Below are 23,720 nucleotides of genomic sequence, written 5' to 3' on the forward strand. Positions count from 1 at the left end.
GGAAGGGGAGGCCAGGGAGAAAAGAAATCTGTGAGCTCTTCAGGCCTTCCCAAAGGGGGACGTCCCTGCAAGTTCACCCCAAAGCTAAAGCCTGGGGCCATTCGAAGATGTAACTGGGGGGGGGGGCTCCTACCTAAGGCTCTTTCCAGGCTAGAGGGTGGGGCTGAAGGGAACGAGGTCAAATTTAACGGAGGTCAATGTAAAATCCAATTCAAATCAGTTCAAAAAATCCACTTCCCAGGTACAGAATGGAGGAAGTGTGGCCTGGCGGTCAGTCCAAAAAAGATCTGAGGGTCATCATTGCCCCGACTGCCACGTCTGGGCTGTTGTCCACTTCTGGGCAACACATTTTAGGAAGGATGATGGTAAGTTGGAGAAGACTCGGGAGAGGAAGGAGCCTAGGACAGGAGAGTCCTGTTCTACTTAGCCAGAAGCCATGGGCGCAACAAACGGAGACTTGGTCTTAAATAAACTGGATCCGTCCACCCATGGAGCAGGCTGCTGGGGATGGCCGTGGTCATGAAGGGAACAACCCGCTCTCTCATCAGGGTTCAGAAAGGCCCTAAACAAAGGCTAAGACCCAGAATTCCCTCTCCTGCTCCCAGCCCATTCTCAGGCTCAGGCCTCTCTGCCTGGCTTTATCTAGGACCCGGTCTCTGGGCACCCAGCTGTCAGTGTAAGCGTCTATCCCTGTGCGGCCCTCGGTGGTCCCCTCCTTCCCCCATCACATGTCCCTGTAGAATCTGGCAGGTGGACGTGAGAATGAAGGGGAAGGCTCGGGAGAGGGGGCTGGCAGGCAGGTGTTTGAGTCGGAGACGAGGGCTCAGAGGGGTGGCTGGTTGAGGCTCCTGGGCATCGGGGCTGAGAGGGGTAGCTGGCCGGAGGCCGAACTGGGCCCCATTCACCGGTCTTGTAAATAGCATCTCAGAGGAGACTGAAGGACGGTCCACACAAGCCTCTGAGTAATTACAGGCCACATTTACACAGAAGACCAATTACTGGGCAAACCAGGCCCCGTAAGATGGAAGAATGTGAATGGTCCAAGTGGTCGCCCTTCCCTCTCACTGTGGTGGTGGGCCCTTTGCTGCATCATGTGCCTCCCCGCTGGCCACCCTGTCTAGCTTTCCTTTTCCCCCTAAGTAGGGGCCCAGGCCGGGACCTTTGAACTTCAGCAAGGCCTAAAAACCCTTTGGCACCAGGTGACCCTGAGCAAGGCGCTCCAGGGCCATCAGGGGACCTCGTGTTCTGGCCATGTGGGTGGGAACTCACGTGAGCGAGAGCGTGAAGTGAAAGCGCTGGCGGAGGCCCTTGAAGGTGACAAAGGACTGCGCTGGGAAGCTCCGCGTGGTCACCCCGCAGTAGGGCCTCTCAAACTCGCCAGGTGGGCACTCGCACTTGAAGCCGCCCACCAGCAGGTTGACACACTTGCCGCCATTCTTGCAGACACCGGGGGCGCAGCGGCCTGAGCGGGCATTCACCTCACAGTATTCGCCTGGTGGACAGAGGCAGAGAGGAGACAGGAAGGGAGATTGAGAGAACAGCCACGCTACTGTGGGCCTTGGTGGTGCCCGAGGCAGGGACTTGGGATGAGGGAGCACAGAGTGACTCCCTTCTTTTACAGATGAGGAAACTGTGACCAAGAGAAGGGGAGCGGCCTGGCTAAGGGACAGAGCTGGGCTTTACGCCCCACCTAATGGTAACAGACCTGGGGAAGCTGGGAGAGGTTGTCAAGCCTGTGCCACATTTGCTCCTCTACAGTAGAGCCAAGGAGTCAGCCTACCGTTTGTCCAAGAGCGGTGAGCCTGGCAGCTCAGGAGGCGTCCTACTGCACTGGGGACAGCCGAGTGGCTGGTGGTCTCTCTCCACTGGCATTTGTTGCCATTTCCACCCACTGCTCCTCTTTCTGCCCGCTGGAGCCAAGCAGAACGAGGCTAACTCCAACTGGACTCTGGCTTCATTTGAGCCTCAACTAACCCGTCCCCTCTCTAAGAAGCCCTTCCTGCTCCCTTTGGGAAGGATTTCCTATTCATCCTGTTGTTTGTGCAAACTTGTGTTGTTCACTGTCTCTCTCGTGAGAGTGGGAGTTCCTGGTGGGCAGGGGCGGCCTTTGCCTTCACTTCATCCCTACTGCTTGGCACAATGCCTGGCCTACAGCAGGTGCTTAATAACTATTGATGGCTAGAATGTGTCACACTGCTCCTCCTTCCATTGGGGCAAGAAGATTCCACCGGAGGACTACAGGCACCTATGAACTTATTCTTTTCTGTAGGAGTTTGTTTGGTTTTTGAACCTTTATCCACCATCTTAGAATCAATACTGTGTATTGGTTCCAAGGCAGAAGAGTGGTAAGGGTAGGCAATGGGGGTCAAGTGACTTGCCCAGGGTCACACAGATGGAAAGTGGCTGAGGCCAGATTTGAACCCAGGACCTCCAGGCTCTGGACCTGGCTCTCACTCCACTGAGCCACCTAGTTGCTCCTGAATCATGTCTTTAAATGTGTAAAACAAAAAACACAAAATTTCCAAGAAACCCAATTAGGCTGAGAGGCAGTTAAGAAAATGCTAAGAAACAATCTGTGGTACAGCGATGTCTACCAGTAGGTCTGCTAAGTCTAGTAACTTCCAAGTAGTAAGGAGAATAAATGATATCGGAAATAGATGCCACGTGATACGGTAAGGCTCAGAGAAGGAAATGGCCAACCGCGCCAGTATCTTTGCTAAGGCAGCTCTGCCAGGGGCCATGAAGAGTGGCACGTGACTGAAACAACCGTACAGCAACAGAATGCAAAGGCCTGTGCTTCCCCTTGGTGTCCCAGGTACAGCTAATTCTGGAGCATCTGGTCCTCCATTCGGGACGGTAGGAAATGCTCCATCTTATCTGGCCATGTTTTGTCAGTGCAGAGCTGTCCCCTCCACGGACACTGTCCTTTGCCTTTCTGTATTCCCGGGGCTTAGCACAGTGCCGAGCACCCATGGGTGCTCAATGAATTCTTCCTCAGGAATGATCTGGTCCCCTCTAGTCCAATCCTCTTCCTGTGGCCCAAAGAGAGAAAACAACCAGCTCAGGGTCACACAGCGAATCCCAGCAGAGGCAGTGGTCTATGACCTGTCTAAAGAGCCGCTGCAACAGACTGAGGGAAGGGTAAGGTGACAAGGAATAAACATTCTACAACATTTCTCTCCATTTGGGCAGAATAAGAGCTTACATTTTTATTGTCCTCAGAGGTTTACAGAGCCTGTGTGGGAGGGAAGTAAAGGAAACTGAGGCTGAGGTAGAGAGAGGACTGCCCAAGGTCTTTGGTGAATGAAAGAGCCAGAACACAAACCCAGAATGAAAGAATCTCTGACCTGGGAGGGACTTAGAGGCACTTAATCTTGCCTGCAGCCACTCAGTCAAGAAATACTTATTAAGAGATGCAGAAAAGGCAAGAGAGAGCTCCTGCTCTCAAGAACCCTGTCTACAACTTCTATGAACTGATGCGGAGTGAAATGAGCAGCACCAGGAGAACCCTGAACACAGAAAGTGAAACATTGTGGAACAATCCAACAAGTAGCAATGCAACGAGCCAGGACAACTCTGAGGGGCTTAGGAGAAAGGATGCTCTCCACATCAAGAGAAAGAACCGTGGGAGCGGAAATGCAGAAGAAAAGCAAATGACTTATCACATGTATATATGGGCATGTGATTTGGGGTTTAGGCTTTATTTATAAGGCTCTATTGCAAAAATGAATCTTATGCAAAAAGGTATCAAGTGTTAACACATGTATAATCCAGTGGAATTGCTTGTCAGCTCCAGGAAGGAGGAGGGAAGAAGGGAGGAGAAAAATGAATCATGGAAACACGGAAAAAATATATATATTTTTAAATTAAATAAAAAAAGAACCCTGTCTATAATATCTGACCAGAAGTGACCCAGCCACTGTTGGATACCTCCAGAGATGGAGACGTCATTACTAGGGGAAGCAGCTCACTCCTGCTGTGGACAGCTCCCTTGGGAAGGACATTTTTCTTCCTCAAAATGAAATCAACCTTTCTGCAACTTCCTCTCCCTCTACTATGTTTAGCCGTGTCCTCTGAGGCTCACAGAGTTGAATCCAGCCTCCTCGAGGATCCCTCACCTTGTGTTCCCAATGCCTGGTACATAGCAGGAGCTTAATAAATGCTTGTTGGATTGAATTTAGGACTGAATTTAGTCCAGCTTCCTCGTTTTACAGAGAAGGAAAGGGAGATACAGCAAGGGCAAGTGACTCATCCAAAGTCCCTCAAACAAAAAATGATTAGAGGAGCCAGAATCTGAATCTAGGAGCCAGCACTCTTAGAACAAGTCTAATCCAGCTCCAGCTTGGATGATAACAATGACCTCTACTATTTGTATGATGCTCAAAGCTTTGCAGAAGGCTTTTACAAACAAGATCTCACTTGAGCTTGGCCATGGCCCTCACGGTAGGTGCTATTCTTATCTCTATTTACAGAGAAGGAAACTGAGGCTGAGGGACCCAGCTAGTAAGTCTCTGAGGAGGGGCTTGAAGCCAAGTCTTCTTCACTCCAGAGCTGGGAGGGACTGACTTTCAGAGTGTTCCTTCTAATGTTGACTGTTGGTTCACTTTTGAACAACAAAAGGAGCCAGTGAGTGGCAAGAAACTAAAAGGCTTCCACTGCATCATGACTGACCAAACAAAGAATGATGGCAGCCCCAGAACTGGAGTTCCCATTATCCTCTGCTCCAGACCAGTCATGGAAGCCCAGGTATCTTCATGGATGTCCTAGGGGTTGCTGAGACTCCACTGGTTCAACTTTCATCTCTGAAAAAGGATCCTGGACAAGAGCCTAAGCAACTCACTCTCCTTTTCCTTTCTCTGGAGGGTTCCTCTTACATGAGACTCCATCTCCCATCTCCATGCCTTTGCCCGGGATGCTCTGCCTCCTCACTTTTCTTTGGCTTCCTTGAAGCCTTTCCTGATCCCTCCTGCCCCCACCCCCACTCTGAAAGTGCCTCCCTTCTAAGATTATCTTGTATTTATCCTTCCCATCTTTTGTATGTAAAACTGTTTGAAGGCAGAGGCAATTTTCACCCTCTCTCTTTCTCCTATGCTTCCCTAGCATGGTGCCAGGCACCCAGAAGGGCTTCAGAATGCTTGGTGACCATTGATTGGGAGAGAAGAAAGAGCACAGTCCTGGCTCCCTCACTTATAAGCCATGGGGCTCTGGCTGATCTCACAGGATCATGGAGCTTCCAAGTCCTCCCCCATACATGAGGGAAGAGACTCACCCAAAGTCATGGAGATAGTGAGTGGCAGAGCCAGGAGAGGAGCCCAGGCTCATTCCCATTATTCTATGCCCTCTCCTGAACCTCAGTTTCCCCACTTTATTTACACGTGTACTCCTACACTTCCCAGACTATTCTTGTTCCCGGGGTTAAAGGAAAACCCTGCAAGTAAAGCCTAGTAACTTGTGAGGCTGTGTCTATGTCCATGGGGACAATGATTGTTATTGCTTCACCCTCTGAGCTTCCATTTGCTCATCTATTAAGTGGGCACACTCATACCGAAACTCTCAGATCTGATGGGAGCAAAGTGCTTCATAGCCCGTAAAGTCCTCTAGAGAAACGGCGGGGCGAATTACTCACACACATAAAGAGTGTTTGTTCCTCACAAGAACCCTCCGAGGTCAGGGTCCCAGGCTTGATGATTCCTCTCCCTACCGGGTGCTCCTCAGGGATGTGTCTTTGCCTGCAGGGGCCTGACAGTCTCTCCCATCTGATGCAAAGACCCACCCAATGGTGGTTCTTTGAAAAACTGGAAGCTGCCATTTCAAAGCTGGGCACCAAATGACAAGGAATTTCAAAGAAAATTTCCTGGCATTTCCACACCCCAAATGTCCCTAAATGTGCTGCCAGCCTGGAAAGAACCAGAGGAAGAAATCAAGAATGAATTCTGCTGCTCCCTAGGATGGGGTCATGAGGTCCTAGATGGGGTGTGCTCTGTGGTGGTGGACAGAGTTCTTCCACTGGAGGTCCCTCTGCTGACATAATTACAGAATCTTTGGGGGAGGCTGGGGGGCTGAAAAGAGAAAATGAAAGTCTTGGAGATTTTTCAGGGAATGTTAGAGGTTGTACAGCCCAGCCTGCTCCTTTTACAAGCAAGGGAACTGAAGAAGGGTGGAGGAGAAAAAGCATTTCAAAAGCCCCTACTATGTGCCAGGCACTGCACTAAGTGCTCTACCAGTATTCTATCATTTTACCCTCACAACAACTCTGGAAGGTAAGTATTATTATTATTGTTATTCCCATTTTACAGTTGAGGAAACTGAGGCAAACAGAGGTTAAGTGACTTGCTCAGGGTCACACAGCCAGTAAGTATCTGAGGCTGGATTTGAACTTGAGTTGTCCTGATTCTAGGTCCAGTACTCCATCCACTGTACCTAGAGGGGCTGTCATACCACAAGGCAGCGGCAGCCCCAAAATGAGACCTCTGCCTTCCTCTCCACTCTGCCAAGGTTTTCTTTCCTTACCAGGTAGTTACCCACTTCAATTTTAACTGGGGCTTTTCACTCAGAAATGTCCTCTTTCTGGGAAATCATAAAAAAAAAGACTTGTACAAAAATATAGCTGCATTCTTTGTGGTGGCAAAAAATTGGAAAATGAGGGTATGCCTTCAATTGGGGAATGGCTGAACAAATTGTGGTATCTGTTGGTGATGGAATACTATTGTGCTATAAGGAATAATGAACTGGAGGAATTCCATGTGAACTGAAACAACCTTCAGGAAGTGATGCAAAGTGAAAGGAGCAGAGCCAGAAGAACATTGTACACAGAGACTGATACACTGTGGTAAAATAGAATGTAATGGACCTCTGTACTAGCAGCAATGCAATGATCCAGGACAACTCTGAGGGACTTATGAGAAAGAAGCTATCCACATTCAGAGGAGGAACTGTGGGAGCAGAAACACAGAAGAAAAACAACTGCCTGATCACATGGGTGGAGGGGGATATAATAAGAGATATTGACTCAAAACGATCACCCCAGTGCAAATATCAATAATATGGAAACAGGTCTTGATCAATGACACATGTAAAACCCAGTGGAACTGTGTGTGGGCTACGGGAGGGAGTAGGGGGAGGGGAGAGATAGAACATGAAACCTATAACCATGTAAAAATGTTCTAAATTAATTAAATACAAATTTTAAAATTAAAAAAGAAGAAATGTCCTCTTTCTGGGGCAGCTTCATCAATAACAAGTGTGGGGTAACAAGCCCAGATTTAGCTGAAGCTCTTCCCACAGGAGTGCCAAGCTCAGAACTCTCACTGCTCATGTCACCTCATCCCAGGGGCCTCGACATCTGGGTGAGACAGCCTAGTGTGGTGGGAAGAAAGCCAGGGTGCTTGTCTCAGGGCCAGAAGACTCACATCATTCCAGGGTGGCAGAGAGAAGAGGGGATTCCACATCAGGCCTCCAAGAGGACCCAGGGATGGGCCAGGCGTGTCTGGGAAACATGGGGGATCATGAGTGGGCGGCACACCTAGAAGAGTCCGTGGTGTGGCTGGCAGCAGGAAAGGCAAAGAGGGGGCTTTGGGGGCTGTTGTAAGAGATTTCGAGCTGCTGGGCTTAGTAGGGGTGGTAAGGCACCCCCTCCTCTGTCCTGGCCAGATCACACATCAGTTCTGGGTGCCACCGTTTAGGAAAGACATTGATGAGCTGACAAATGTCTCAAGAAGGCAGCCTGGACGGTGAAGAGAGCCCATGCCACGAGAGGACTGATTCAAGGAAATGGGCATGTTGAGCTTGAGAAGAGGAGCCTGGGAGCAGGAAGGGAGAGGGATGAGAGCCTTGTCAGCTCACCCTTGGAGGAATGGGGGCAAGAGCAAGTCAGGGCTTGGGTTTGATGCCAGGAAACGCTTCCCAAAATGGAACGGGCTCTCTGGTGGAGGAGTGAGTTCTCCATCCCAGAAGGGCTTCATGAGAAGCCTGAATGAGTATGGGGGTAGGGGAGTAGGTGAGGCTTCAGGAGGAAGGGATTTATAAACACGGGAGGCTCTCCCAGGAGGGAGGGGGCAATCCTCCACCCCACCACCAAAAGCTCCTTTTCCAAGAAATGGCTGATGGTGGTGGTGACAAGCTCCCTGTCCTAAGAAGCAGGCACACAGGAATTAGAGCTGGAGGAGACCCCGAGGACAGGCCCTCATTTTACAGGGGGGGAGACTGAGGCCCAGAAAGGGCCTGGCTGGGCTGGTACGTGGGGCGATCCCAAGCTGGTGCACACACAGCCTCCCTACTTCCACAGAGCTTCCACAGAGGACAGCTTCCTTGCACCAGGGAGTCAGCTTTCAGCCATCTCTCATGTAATTTTGTGCAAAGTTCAAGAGTGCATTTGATAAGGCATTCATAGCAAGCAGCAAACCAGGCGAGGGCGGCTGTCAGCACTCACACTGAGGACCAGGAGGCTGCCATCTGATAAGAGCCTTTATTTAATAATGTATGGAGGGCTCAAGAGAAGAAACCCTGGGGGCTGGGAACTGGGAGGACTCATGTGGAGGTCAGCTCTGACAGGAGAAAGAAATGGAGTTTGAGAAGGGGGTGAGATCCATGGGCAAAATCCTTGTCCTGTTTGGGCCTCAGTTTCCACATTTGTAAAATGAGGAGATTGGCCCTAGATGAACTCTAGGAATTCTCCAGCCCTGACGTTCCCTGTTCTATGGCCCCTCTCAGCTAATATTCCATGTTCGAAGGTCCTTCTCCCTTCGGGACTTTGTTCCATGTTCTAGAGTCCCCACCTCAGCTGCACCAGTCCCAGAATCAGCTTCTTCTCCTTCTTCCCCTCAACCCCCAAATTCTGGGAGTCCTTCTCTGTCCTAGAATGAACTCCTTTGGGCCGGCCGCCCTAACCTCATTCACGGCAGCCGTGGCTGGCCTGCCCCTCTTCCTATCTTCCTCTCCCATCTTGGGCTTTCATTCCTTCTTGGCTAGGCTGCTTCTACCCTTTCTAGGTTGCAGATCAGCCGGCTTGATAGAGAAAACAGAAGGAAAATCAGATTCATCAGCTGAGGCCTGGAGTGGCAGCTGTGGTGTGGTGGAGAGACTAAGTCATCGGGGCTTAGGTTCGAGTCTTCCCTTCTCACCAGCCCAGGCAGCTCTGAAAGGCTGGAAATTGGGGAGCAGGAATCAGCTTACATCGACCGGGAGCAGGAGATCTGCAGAGGGAGTTCCCTGCCCCAGTGAACCCCAAGGTCCAGACTCTAAAACCAGAGTGTGGCTGTCCTTGGGAAGACCCTTTGCTTTCCTGCCAAAATCAAGGTGCTCCCACCACTGGTCTGGCTACAGACCTGCCTAGAAATCAGGCTCTGAGTTCCTTCCCTTGGCCAAGTGTTCGAGCCTTTGAGCTTTCCTGTTCTCCACCCTGGGTCTCTGGAGGACATCTGTCTGCCCTCTGGGACTGCCATATGGAATTCTACCACTGCTGGGGTGCTAGGGACTGGGCTGAGTGCTGGGGAAAGGGACATCAGGCCTGCCCTCAAGGAGCTTACGCTCTGCTGGGGGAACTGACATCTCCACAGAGAAGTATTACAAAGTGTATTCAAAGTAAATCATCCTCCAGAAGATGGAGGCGAGGGGGAACTGGCCTCTGTGGCCTCAGAAGGCCCTTTCAGCTCTCAAGCTAGGAGCCCATGCCCCTTCCCTTCTCTGGCCTCAGTCTCCTCCTCTGTAAAGTGGCACCTGTGAGGTCCTCCCATCTCTACATCTCTGATCCTGGCACACAATAGAAGTCGCCTTGAAAACAAATACACGGTTAGAACACAAAGAATCTGATTCAGTGAATGGTTAGCACAGCCCTGGGTCGGAGGCCCTGTGTGCAAGACTGGAGGGACGAAAGGAAAAAAATGACCTGCAAGGTAGAGGTGAGGAAGGGTGCCAGAAGGGACTGTGTGAGGGGGCCCTAGGAAGAGTCAACAATCCACTTTTTAGGATCCTATTCTCAGAGGTCTAGAGCAGAAAAGGCCTCAAGAGTCATCTGATCTGAATCCCTCTTTTTGCAGTTGGGGAAACCGAGATCCAAAGAGATGAAAGGAGTGAAGTGCCTGAGATTATAAAGAGAGTGAGGGGAACAAGAAATACTCTTAAGGAAATTTGGTCAGGGATGCGGTAAAGGGTAAAGATATTTTGAGTTGACCGAAGGGATGGAAGGCTTCAACCCCCTCCTCAGCCAGCTCCAGGGCCTGCTTCCTCTGGGTTGCAGACAATGGCTTACTGTCCCCATCACTAACCACCACCTGGCTAGTGCTTGGTTTGTCTTTAATCACCTCCAGATATATCTTCTACTCCCTTCCGGCACCCTCTCTACTCCCCCAAGCCGGTGCATTCAGAGAAGGCTCAGAAGGGTCCAAGGGGCCAGCCTACCTTGGGACAAGGAGCACTTCATTTGGCCACAAAAGGCCAGGGTTTCCTTGTGTGATACATGTCTAACCCAGACTGAATTGCTTGTTAGCTTTGGCAGGGAGGAGGGAGACAATATGGATCATACACCTGTGGAAAACTGATGTAGACATTTGTTATTAAAACATTTTGAATCCAAATTTTAAAAAAGTCACTTGAGTGTCCTGCCCAATCTGGTTATCCTGCGGTGCCTGACGCTCAGCAGATGCTGGAAAAACATTGTCTTAGTTGAACTGCTCCCAGAGGTCAGAAGGAGAGGGAGTCTGCTTATTGTTCCCCCTCCACAATAATCCACTTGGAATATCGTGGCCTCATACCTCTCTCAGCCTTATGTTCTCTCTCTTTCTTTCCTTATTTTTGCCACTTGGAATTGCTCAGCTCAAGTACCATCTCCTACCTGAGACCGTTCTTGACTCCTCAGGTAGTTTTTCCATTTCCTCCCCCCAAAAGATTACTGTCCTTCTCCTGCCCAGGATGGGGGTGCAGAGCCATCTCTCACTCTTCTTCCCAAGGCCAGGCCAATTTTGTTTGCAGTGTCTCTCCATGCCCCAAGGTCAGGCTCTTATCACTTCATGCCTCGGTGACTTCACTAAGCAACTATGCCTGCCTCCAGCCTCTCTCCTCATTCCATCTCCCACACCTACTTGGTCTAAATTTGATTTACTTTCCCCACACCTTCCCCTGGGGATTGGGGTGGGGGGAGGGGGAAGGAGCTATTTTCTTTTGGCCTGTGTATCCCCTGCAGAGTGTCTGGCACAGAGCAGGTGTTCAAGGAAAACGGAGGGGTTTGAACTGAACTGCAGGGAAGCCACCTGGCAAACATAGAACAAAGAACAGAGCCCAAGGACCCAAGTTCAAGTCCTGCCTCTGCTATTTAGTCCCTTGATGACCTTGGGCAAGGCCCATCTCCTTCCTGGGCCTCAGCTTCCTCATCCATAAAATGAGACTTGATGGTCTCCGCCATCCTTCCAGCTCTGGAGTTATTTCATCCATTGAATTAAAGGAGGGAGGTTTTCTTGTGATGAGGAAAAATGAAACTCTTAACAAGTGCACTTGTCCGACAATAGAATGGACTGCCTTAGATAGGGTGGAGTTGTGGGTTTCCCTTCGCTGGAGGTCTTCTAGTGGAGGCCAGATGACCACTAATCGGGGCTTCTGGAGAAGAGATGGAATCCAATGGCCTTCAAGAGATGACCTTCTAGCCCTGAGAGTCTGTAATTTGGACTCCCGGCTCTTCTTAGGAGCTGTGTGACCGTGGGCGATTCTCGTGCCTTCTTTGTGACTTAGGGTCCAAATCCATAAAAAGGAGACACACCAGACTCTGCCTGATGATCTGAGTGTAGTGAGCTGGGCTTTCCCTCGTGGTCCTCAGAACTCTGCTCGTCACCTTCCACCTGAGCACTTTGCTGATCTTCCCCAGGCCTCAAGTCCTTCCTTTCAAAATGACCAGGTATATATTCTATTCATGCTTATTTCTGTTTGCCATAGTCTCCCAAGATAGGATGGCAGACACTAGGTAGGTCTCTTTGGTCCTGGTATACCGAGCATCTTTCCCAGCGCCTAGCATACAACAGACACTTAATAAGTGCTTCAGGATTGATGGATTCTTGTCCCGTACGGTTTGGGTTTGCGGCCCCCATGGTCCTTTGGGCTCTGCCTCTGGCATTCTGAGATCCCTCTTAAGTCATCCTTCGTTCTTGGAGCCTCTCCTGCCATTGCAGGCATCAGAGTGATTTCCTGGGACTCGGACACACCCATTTTTCAAATATAAATAGTAAAAGGTATTTGGGTGCCAGAAAACCCCTTCCTGGTTGGCTTACTACTCTGTTGGCTGGGATGACCCAGGCAGATGTGGAGAGCTGAAATCTCAGCAGCCCAGAAGAATTGGGACCTATTCTTTAGCTGCCCACAGCTAACTACTTCTTCACTGCCTGGCATCCTTGGCATCAATGACCTCTTCAGCAACGATTGTGCCCCAACACAACATCCAGCCCCTTTGAACTCCCTCATTTCCTGTCCTTCCCCACCCCATCAACTTCTCCTCTCCTCCCTCCTCTCCCCCCTCCTAAACTCTGTGTTCAGAGACGCAATGCAGGAAAACATTGGAGTCCAAATCCCCATTCTGTCCCTTAATAGCTATGTGACTGCACCTCCCTCGGCCTCAGGGTCTTCCTCTGAAAAGCGAAGGGGTCGCATTGTGGAAAGGCATTTGGACTAATAAGATCTGTAAAGTGCAGGGCACGATGCCCAGCACAGCATGTGTGCTATACATTACGCTCTGAAAATGGCCCAAATCTCCACGGCATTGACTCAGAGATCCGGCTGCCGCGCACCTATCCCAGAGTTCCATGACTAAAAGAGACGCCACAATATTTCTGGCCACGCTTTTGGTAGTAGCAAAGCCCTGGAAACAGAACACTGCTCCCACCTAATAAACAAACAGGCTGTAGTCTGTGCGTAGCCCACGCTCGCTCGCTCGCTCAGACAAGGCAGACAGGCTAGCTACCCAAGTGGCAGCTGGCTACCTCTCCCCTTTGGTTCAGGGGCAATCCAGAGGTGCTACGGAGGAACTTCTAGTCCCGCTCTTCAAAAGCCCCCACTCGTCTGTCTTCCCCATTGATTATCTGTTGATCTCAACAAGCCAGCCAGATTTCATTTGCTTTTAGAAATGGAAAGCTTCCGAGGGGGTGGGTAAGAGCAGTTGGTCTAACTGCCCCGCCCCACTCCACACATACAGGACGTGGGCATTCAAGCCTCAAGAGCTCGTGTGGCAAAGGGGTGAACTCAGACCTTCCAATGACTAGAAGTTCTTTTCCCTCAAGAATTGTGTGGCTTCTGCTCAGCGCTCTGCCTCGGCAGATCGTGCTTGCCCCTGGTTCCTGAAGTACACCCTGCTGCCAGCTACTCTTCTTTGGGGGCCACTGCTAAGAGGCCCATGGAAAGTCCCAAATCTTCCAACTTTCTGAGGTTCTGTGAGGTCAACCTCCGGACAAGGTAGGAATGGAGAGGAAGAGGAGGCAAAATGCTCATTCCTTCCCCCAGTCTTGTCCAGGGGCCTGGCTGGAACCGCTTCTCCCATTGGGCTGGGCCACTGCCTGAAAGCCCAGATTCTAAACGGACTTGTTATTTCATCCCACCCCGCAGGACATGACCGGGTGTCTGTCTCTAGTCCCAACATACTTCCTGTGTGGAGTCCTTTCTCCTCCTCCCTTCCAGATTCAATAAAGACTTTTCAGAGCTCCTTTTTCGTGTCTTTGATTGATGCGTTCAGCAAAGATGTTCTCACCTGATAAATAAATGTACGGGGTCTAGAGTATCAGGAGAGCCACTTTAAGTGAGAGCGGATGACTAATCTAATTGACTCTCCTACCCTAACACGTCATTATACTAGAACATCAATGTGCTGGGAGAAGGAATGGAGACAATGAACATGGAGAAGGGCAGATGAGCTCCATCAGCCAAGGATGCTGAAGGAAGGAGGTCATGAAGGTGACCAGGTAAGCAAAGAGACTACCATGACAACAGGATCAAAACTGGGTGCTGGGAAAGTTTAGGACCAGGTTAGGCCCCATCTGGGCCCCAAATTACAATCAGTACATTAAAAAGTATTTATCAACTGGCTTCCTAGGTGCTAAGCCACTGGGGATACACGTAAAAGAGCAAAGATTGTCCTGCCCTCAAAGAGCTTATATTCTAAGGGCCCTGGGAGCCGACAGTGGTGGGGTGGGGATTGGGGGGGGGGAGCACATACAAAGAGGAAACTTTGTTCCTGAAAATTATAGGAATGGTGAGGAAGGCATTAGAGGAATACACTGAGGCACCCAATCCAGGAACAACGGCTGAGTGAATGCGATCATGGTTCATGGTTCCACAATGGGGGATGGAGGCAGTGGAGGAAGTCACTGCAGAGGAGGGAGTGACGTGAGGCATGGATGGGGCTTTCCTATCAGGGTGTGCTGGGGCTAGGCAGCCTCTCACCAACCTGGAGATGGTGGCCCCGGGACAGGAGTTATCTCTGGGTGTGCGACTCGGCTTGTGAGCGCCCTCTTAGATCTATTAGTTAGTTAGTTGATGAGTTTTCCTCTTTTTTATTCTTTATCACAAGGGATGTCTTTTGGGGAGGGGGAAAAGTCAAAAAAAACAATAAAAATGGCTTTTTAAAAGTGAGAAGGATGGTTTTATTTTGGGGTTCTGGTTAGGTTTGAGTGTGCTCTTACAACGCCTACCAAGATGGAAGTGTGTTTGGCACGATGATAAAAATAAAATTTTTAAATAAAGTAAATATATATATATATATATATATAAATTTTTAAATAAAATAAATAAATAAAGGTTGGACTGGAGACCTCTGAGGTCTCCCTATCACTCTTCTTCATGAAGTCTTAGTGGCCTTTCTCCTTGCCCATTCGGTCCCCTCTATTAATGCTCTGGACCCAATTCTCTTCCGTGACTGCTGCTATGACCTCTGACTTGGTTTCTTGCCTCCAGTCTCTCTTCTCTCCAATATACCTGCCCTCCCAGCTGACAAAGGAATATTCCTAAGGCCCAGTCACTCTCTTACTCAAGAAACTTCAGTTGTTCCCTATTGCTTCTCAAATCAAACACAAATTCCCTCGCCTGGCCTTCGAGGCCCTCCACAGTGCTACTTCAACCTGGCCTGATTTTAGATACTCTGTGACCCATTATGGAACTTTGCACTTCTGGATGGTCCTCACTCCACATTGCATTTACCACCTCAGGGCCTCTGCCCAGCTTGTCCCCTATCCCTGGCATGCACTCCCTTCTCACATCTACCTCTGCTATTGAGGCTCAGCTGGCGGAGCTCTCCCTCCTGAAGTCTTTCCTGATGCCCTCAGCTGTAGACGTTCTCTTCCTCCTCCAACCATCTGGTATTGGCTTATCTGGGTAGATGCTGCTTCCCCCCCGGAAATGGAAGCTCCTTATGGAGGAGCTCTGGTCCTTGTGTCCTTAGAGCCTAGCAGAAAGCCCAGCACATAGTCGGTGCTTAATCAATATATGCTGAACAGAACTGAAGGGCATATTTGGCGCTAAATCAGGGGGAGCCTTGAATGCCAGGAGAAAAGCCTGGTCTCTACTTGGCTGCCAGCGAGGAGCCTCTGAGCTTGGCGCTGACCTGCTCACCTCAGGACCCAGCCAGGCCCAGGGGCATCATGTGGCAAAGCCGAGAGGCCTGGGAGAAGAAGGCTCCGGAACAAAGGCTCAAGATGGCCCCCGAGGCACGGCCAGGAACATGAGCCCCGATGAAGGAAGGGGCCGTGAGCCTCCAGGTGGTGACGGGTCACAAAAAGATCATGAATGGAGCCCAGGCCTGGCAGGAAGCCAGGTGCAGTGCAATCGGGAAGGCATGCAGCATCTAGGAGCTGTATTTGCTTTCTTGGTTGGTGTCCAACGTTTCCAGGGGAGCTGTTGGTAAGGGGAGGGGGAGGAAGGGGCCCAGCACTGTTTGCTGTTTGCACAGAATTAGTCATGGGGGGGCCCACAGTTGTGTGAGCTGCCTGGGACGGGGAGTGGGAGAGGCACGATCTAGAGAGACTAAGGCAGGGGAAGTCCTCGAGAGGCCCAGCAGCAACAAGCCTGTAATTCCCAAGTTCTGGGAAGGGAAGTTTCACATTCCTGCCCCAAACTGGGTGTTGAGGAACCAGGGTTCCTGGAGTACATGCCTGTGGCCACGGGTTCTAGGCTCAGCTCTGCCAGGAACTCAATTTCCCACCCTGGGAAATTCTCCTCCCTTTTCTGGGTCTCCGTTTCCCCATCTAGAAAAGAAGGCAATTCGTCCGGATGATTCTTTCTTGGCCCTAATATTCTCTGGTGAATGCTAGGAAGGAGGAATCCCAAGAAGAGGTTGAATACATTCGAATTTGTGCTCTCCAGTGTTCTAATGAAGTGGAAAATGCAAGGATTGACTCCATTTTTAAGTCCAAAGAAGGCAACTCCTTCCTGGGATTCATCCCTGTTGCTGATCAGGACTCAGCTGAGTATTCTAAGGCTCCTCCCAGCCCTGACACTCTGATGTTCCACAGTCAGAGGCATTTGGCAGCTCTCAGAATCTCTCCGCTGGTCCTGAAAGCTTGGCGTTCCCAGAGCAGAGCGGTCAACCCTCCTAGGCTTCTCCACCGCCCAATCCTAGGGGTCCTCAGTTTTACCCTTTTATAAAAACTCCTCCATTCAGACCCCTCGCTCTGTGCCAGATGACCAGCTGCTTAGCTGGGCCAGCCGGGCCTCTCCTGTCCAAACCCAGGGAGGAGAGCACAGCTTTCCTCCCAGACACTAGCTACCTTCATGTAGCCTGGTGCCCCGTTCACTTTGCAGGAGGCCAGAAGAAGAACAACTCTGATTTCCTAGGAATTTAAGGCCCAGAAGGCACTCTTCTCTCAATGACTCCCCAAAGAGAGACAGTCAGTGGATACTGTCCCCATATTCCAGATGAGGAGGAGCGATCTGCCTACCATTTGCCAGTGTGCTGAAGTCTGGCTTCTGGCCTGGAGGCAATGGGGACCCATGGCAGGTTTTTGAGAAGGGGTGGGACCTGATGAAAGCAGGAGATGAATGGGGCAGGTGTGAGCAGGATGCCCCGTCAGGAGGTGGGGCTATCTCGGCATTCCATCAGGGTTCAGGGACGTTTCTTTGATTGAATGTGGAACGGGGACGTGTCCAAACTAAAAAGGGGATGGATCAAGGACAAGAGGCAGCTCAGAACCCTGGGAGTTCATGAAGGAGAATGGCAGTCCCGGGAGGCAGCGGCTCCTGGGTGATCTTGGCACCTGGAGCTGGCAGAACCTCAGAGACCTGCCCATAGAAGCCCCTCTGGGTTCCAATCCACCCAGCATTTGCTTACCTCCTAGCTGACGTGATGTAGTCTGCTTATTGCTGGGGATCAAACAAATCAAAAAACTGCCCCTGACCTTACAGCCTATATTTTACAAAAAGGGGAAACTGAGGATGGGGAGGGGGAGCACTGAGAAGCACCTAAGAAGCACAGAAGGCAGGTAGTCTAACCTCACCTGAGCAGGAATTGATCGAGCCAACCTCCACTTCAAGGCCGTGACTGATGGTCTCTCACTCCCTCTGTGACTGAAGGTTGACCAGTCATAGGCTTTATGGGTGGAGGCGGATGGGGCTTAAAGACCAGTGAGCCAGTCCCCTTCATTTGACAGAGATGGAAACTGAGGCTCAGTAGGCTAGTGAGTAAGAGGCAAAGGTGGGATTTGAATCTGAGTTCCTTGATCATAGGTTTGGTGACGACTTTTGACCAAAGCAAATGGTTTTCCTGCTGAAGCGAACCCCTCTATCCCATCTCCTCCAACAGATGCCTCCTCTGCCATCCCCACTCTCTCTCTTATTTCAGTCTCTCCTGGCTCCTGGCTCCCTCCCTTCTGCCTACAAACATGCCTGTGTGTCTCCCTCATCCTGAAAATACTCCCACTTGACCCTTTCCAACCCCCATAACTATGGCCCTAGAATTGCTTCTGCCTTTTGGTAGCTAAACGTGAAAAACCCATCTGCACGGGGGGCCTCCACTTTCTCTCGTCTCACTCTCTTCTGCACTCCTCACAGTCTAGATTCCACTCTCGCCATTCTTCTGAAGCTGCCCTCTCCAAAGTCCAATGGTGCACTAATGGCCAAATCCCGAGGTATCTTCCCCACCCATGTTTCCCTCAACCTCTTTGTAGCCACCATCACTGTTTATCACTGTCTCCTCCTCAATACTCTCTTCTCTGAAGTCTCTGGGACATTCCCCCCTCCCTCCCTCCCTCTTGCCTTCTCTGTCTCTGCCTCTGCCTCTGTCTCCCTCCCTTTCTCTCTCCCCTGTCCTCCTCCTGCCCTGGTTCTCCTCCTCCCTCTCTGATAACTCCTTCTCTGCCTCCTTTGCTGGATCCTCCTCCAAGTCACTCCCTCTCATCTTGGGTGTCCCTCAGGGCTCTGTCCTGGCTCCTCTTCTCTTCTCGCTCTGGGCTACCTCGCTTGTCGACTTCCTCAGCTCTCGCGCTCTCTCCTGCGCTGAATGACCGTCTCTATGCTATGAGTCTCAGATCTACTTTTCCTGCCCCAAAGTCTCTGCTGACCTCCAGTCTTACATTTCCTTTCAGCATCTCGAAGTGGATGTCCAGCAGACATCTTGCACTCAACATGTCCGAAATGGAAGTTGTCATCTTTCCTTCTATGCCCTCCCTCCCCTCTTCACTTCCCTATTACCGAGGAGGGCACCATCAGCTTCCCGTCCCTTCGGCCCCTCACCATATCCCAGCTGTTGCCAAGGCCGGTTGAATTCCCTTCCACGGCACGTCTCCAATAGGCCCCTTCTCTCCTCTGACAAAACCCCACGGACTAGGACAAGGGTTTCTGGGATCTGCCCGCCTCAAGGCTCTCCCTCCTCCGATCCATCCTCCATTCAGCCATCGAAGTGATTTTCCGAAAGCCCAGGCAGGTCTCACCACAGATCTGACCACCCTGCTACTGCGGCGGCTCTCCATCCCCCCCAGGATCAAAAGCACAGTCCTCTGTTTGGCATTCAGAGCCCTTCCGAGCCTGCGCCCTCCTCCTCCCTTTCCAGACTCCCTGCATCTCACCCCCTAACTCGTCCTCCTCCATCTTCTGGCCTCCTGATTGTTCCACCAAGAAGACCCTCCATGTGCCCTGCCTGGAATGTTCTCCCTTCTCATCCCCACCTCCTGGCTTCCTTTAAGTCCCCACTAAAATCCTGTCCTTTACTCGAAGCCCTCCCCGACCCCTCTCCATCCCAGGGCCTTCCTCCCTGCCTGTCCTGTGCGTGTTGCCTGTGAGCTCTTGGAGGACAGCGACTGGCTTGGGCCTCCGTTGTCTCTCCTGGGCTTAGCTCGATGGCTGGCACACAGGAGGTGTTTATAAATATTGACTGACTGATTGATTGATCTCCTCTTCCCACCAGTCAGGTGCCAAGGAGCCTCAGGCAGTGCCAAGCTGTGATGGATAGTCTAGATAGGAATGTCCCAGCCATTGATTGAAGCTCCCATCAGATAAACCTCATTAAAGCATCATCTCTAGTTCCAGGGAGGTCCGAGGGGAGGATGGAGGATGGAGGGACCTTTGTCGCTCTGCTGAGGAGACGAGCCGAGGGAGCACGGCGTCGAAGGGGGCCCCCACAATGAGGGAGAGGCTCAGCCTTGCACAAGGCGGGGGGCTCACTGGCCATCCCAGGCCATGTTGGGGGGAGAAGCCAGACCCAGAGGAAAGAGCCGGGATGTGGAGTGACATCTGAAGCGACGCGTCCCAGCCCTGACCCTGACTCCCTGGAAGGCCTCGGCCAGATCTCTCTGGCCCCGAGCTTCCTCGTCCATACACCGAGGGGCTTGGACTAGACTCTCTGGAAGGCTCTTCCCTCCCAGCCCTGACCTTTGGGGGTCCTCAGAGTTTCAACATCCTCTCTTCCGGCCCTGCGTGCTGTGTCCTGGGCCCGTCCTTCATTCCTGGGCTTCCCGTTCTAAGGCTCTTTCTCGGCTTGGGCGCTCTGGACGCGGCATTCCAAAGTCGAGTATTCCAGCCTAGAACAGAGAATATCTGAGCTGGGAGAGATCTTGGAACAAGACCAGAAAGGGCTCGAGGAGAAAACCGAGCACAGAGCACTAGGAGGGCCTCTGGGGCCTTCGGACACAGGCTGCTGAGGCACGGGGGTCCTTAGAACGAGGAATGCCGGATGGGGAAAGCCTGAGAACAGTCCTAGAGCGGGGAGGGTCCGAGCAGGGAATGCCTGGGTTTGAGGGCTTTCCCGAGATATTTTCTTCTTCTCTTCCCCTGGCCGGCGAGCCCTCGACCCCGAACACCCCGGCCAGGCGCGTCTGTGAAACGCTGCGGCCTCCGGATCGGCGACTTTCTGGAGCTGGTGGAAACCGCGGCCTCTCAACAAGACCCAAGAATCTTCCCACAAGTCTGAGTGTCGGAGAAGTCCGTCGTCTCCAGAAGGAGCCGAGCCTGCGCTGGCTGGGAGGTTAACGGGGGGCCACAGGGCAGTCCTCGCGGAGCGCAAGTTCAGGCGTGCAGGACGATCGGCCGAGCGCCTCTCGGGGATGTGGATGGCCCGAGGAGGCCGCTGGCCCTCCGGCTTTCAGCAGAATCTGGCTGGCTTTCTCGGGGGAGTTTCTGGTGCCGGCTGGAACCCCTGAGCTTTCTCCGCTGAGCGGGGCAAGGCTGTGGGCCCGGGATCAGGGCGGGGAGGATGACGCCGAGAGGTAACGGAGCTCATTGTAGGGCCAGACTCAGACTGTGCCTCCCTGGTTTCCCCTCTAAGTAACATAGGAAGAAGAATATGCGCTCCTGGAGGCAGGAATTCCATTACTGTCCTCGGGATCCCCAAGCCCAGCACAGAGCCTAGAAGGAAACGGAAGCCCCTCCTGGCCATCCGCCCTACGGCCTGCGTTGTACACTCTCCTCCGGCCTCTGCGGTCCTCTCTTCCAGGTAGGCCTTTCACAAGCCACGTGCGGGTGAGCCGAGAGGCAGCAGGCCCCCAAGACACCGAAGGCACCCAATGACTCGTTTCCAGCTATTTCTGGGATCCTTGTGGACAGGCCAGCTCTCAGCTCCCGAATGTACAATCCGACTTCGCTGGACGCTCGTTGGCCTCTTGGTTGGCGAAGGAACGGCTTTTAGAAAGACATGTAGGGGGCAGCCGAGTGGCTCAGTGGACAGTCAGGCCCAGAGAGGGGAGGCTCTGAGTTCGAAGCTGGCCTCAGACACTTCCTGGCTATGCAAACCTGGGCAAGGCACATAAGCTCTTATGTCTTCTTGGAACCAATACATCCTATTGCTTCTAAGAGGGAAGGTAAACTCTTTTTTTTTTTTAAAGAAAGAAGGAAAGAAAGGACTAGGGGGCCCGACGGTTCCCTGTTCAGATTTATCTCTGAAAATGAATTACTTTATCAGGAGAAAAACACAATTCCTCGAAAGAAGACTCTTGGAAACGTAATAGTATTAAAAGTCTCTGAAAAGCTGGCTCCTGTTCTGTAGGAAAGCTTTCAAATGAACCATCATTCCATTCAAATATGGCCACCTTCAACGCCTCGTGATAGCAAATCTCTGCCTGTTCCAAGTGGCTTCAAGCCCCAGGAGGACTCATGGAGCCACCAGCCTCTCTTCTGGGAGAACTTGGAGTAGCCCCTCCAAGAGACCAAGGGTGTAGAGCCGCTACGTCCCAGGGGAAAGCCTGCTGAACTCGGAGCTAGGGGAGATCCGAATTCAGATCCCACCCCTGACTCGTACTAACTGTGTGTGACCAAGGGGCAGCCACCTGACCTCAGTGAACCTCCGTTTCCATATCTGTCATAAGAAGCCGAGACCCAATCCCACAGGGCTGGGGTGAGGCTCCCAGGAGATGATGTGTGCCCATCTCAGACTGCCCCGCAGATGGCATCTTGTCACGAGCATCCTTATTAGGCATAACGGGCAAGCATGGCACACTCTGAGAACGAGCGGGCACGACTTCCCCGAGCAGGAGCTAGGGTGCATGGGAGGTACCCCCTGCCTTGGTCGGGCTCCCCAAGTGGAACGAAAAGGCCCCTCAGAGCAGAAACACAGAAGAAAAACCACTGCTTGGTCACATGGGCCAATGAGGATAGGATCGGGGATGTAGACTGTAAACCAGGGGCTCCCAAACGTTTTTGGCCTGCTGCCCCCTTTCCAGAAAAAATACGACTTAGCGCCCTGGAAATTATTTTTTTTTAAATTTTAAAAGCAATTAATAGGAAAGATAAATGCGCCCGTGGCCATCTCTGCCCCCTGGATCGCTGCAGTACCCAGCAGGGGGTGGTGGCACCCACTTTGGGAATCACGGCTCTAAATGATCACCCCAGTACAACTATCAATAACATGGAAGTAGGTCTTGATCAATGACACGTGTAAAACCCAATGGAATTGCGTGTTGGCTACGGGAGGCGGGTGGGAGGAGAGGAGGGAAAGAACATGAATCATGGAACCTTGGAAAAATAGCCTAAACCAACCAATTAATTAATTAATGAAATGGAATTTTTAAAATAAATAAAAAGCCCCTCAAATGCGAACCTCCAAATATCCTGGAGTATTTAACCAATAAACTGGACTGGGATTGGAGAGACCATAATCCCAGGCCAGAGCTAGAAGAAGTGACAAATCTGGGCTAACTGGGTCCACTACAAATGTGTGTTATCTAAACTCAATGGGGCCTTGCTGAACAAAGCAAGTTTCTTACTCCTCCTAAGACTCTTATTCTCTGCAGCAGCTGTTCCAGACCTCCTCATCTCTCCCGAGAAAGACCTTCGGTGAAAAGCCAAGGCCAAGAGCTGCCTCTTCTCCTCCTCATTCCACACTCCCTCAGATCCCTCCTTTGTCTAAGCTCATGTGGAGAGGCGGCCCTTCTCCTTCCAGGGCTGACCCCCTTCTCCTTCCGAGGCGGGCCCCCTTCTCCTTCCAGGGCTGGCCTCCCTCCTGAGCCTCCGATGGATCTCCTCCCTTACAGCCCTCTCCAGCAGGCGACCCCCACAGCCATCCATTCTCCCTCTCGCATCTCCGGGCCTCTTAATGCTGCACCCTCAGTGCCCATCACGGGCCCCTTCGTTGAGTGGGAGCTTAACAGATCAATGAGATCTGTGTTCATGGAGTCAGCTTTCTCTCTGAATCCCCAGCCCTGGCATCGTGCCATGGGTGCTGAACAGCGCTGAATTCAAGCCTGTAAACGTGGGGTATCATTGGCTCGGTCAGGATGGCTCCTCTCTAAATGCGCCATGAGGAGACGCCTGGGGGTGTGGGAGGTGGAAGGGCTCAGCTATCATTCTGAGGGTGCTGTCAGCGCTTGGCCTAGGTGGGGGCCCCCTCTGTGGGGGCAGGTGTTCAGAGCCCGGGGCCTGTTCTTTGGAAAACCCTTCATCCACCCAGAATAGTTCTGATCTTTGGAAGCTGCCCAAAATCATTCCAAGCCAAATCTGGTGAAGGAGCCAGAGGCTGGGGCAGGGAACGCCAGTGGCAGGAAGGATGACTTCAATGGGATGAGCTCCTACGATTGCTTTGCCTGCTTCAGAAGCGGGACCCTTAAGCGGACCTCAGAGGCGCTCCTCCCACCGAGTCCTGGGCCTGGAGACTTCACAGACGTGCCTCACGTACATGGCCCGTGGATGTCTGGTTGGAGAAGGGGTGTTACGGGACCCTGGGGCTCGTGCTGGAAGGGAGGCCCAGAGAGGGAGCTTTTCCCACCACCTCATTCTCTCCTTCAACTCTCACACAACCCTGGGAGGAAAGTGCTATTTCTGTTCCCATTGTGGACACAAAA

The 23,720-nt window shown here is 51.8% G+C and overlaps 1 protein-coding gene across 1 annotated transcript in view; it reads right to left on the reverse strand.

The window, feature by feature from the left end:
• Nucleotides 1-23,720, reverse strand: part of CELSR1 (cadherin EGF LAG seven-pass G-type receptor 1) — an 89,499-nt gene that overhangs the window by 54,270 nt on the left and 11,509 nt on the right. The window contains exon 4 of the mRNA XM_044679281.1: nucleotides 1,270-1,492. Coding sequence (XP_044535216.1) covers nucleotides 1,270-1,492 — 223 coding nt within the window. The remainder of the gene's footprint in view (nucleotides 1-1,269; nucleotides 1,493-23,720) is intronic.

The sequence above is a fragment of the Gracilinanus agilis genome, chromosome 5, assembly GCF_016433145.1.
Source record: "Gracilinanus agilis isolate LMUSP501 chromosome 5, AgileGrace, whole genome shotgun sequence".
NCBI lineage: Eukaryota > Metazoa > Chordata > Mammalia > Didelphimorphia > Didelphidae > Gracilinanus > Gracilinanus agilis.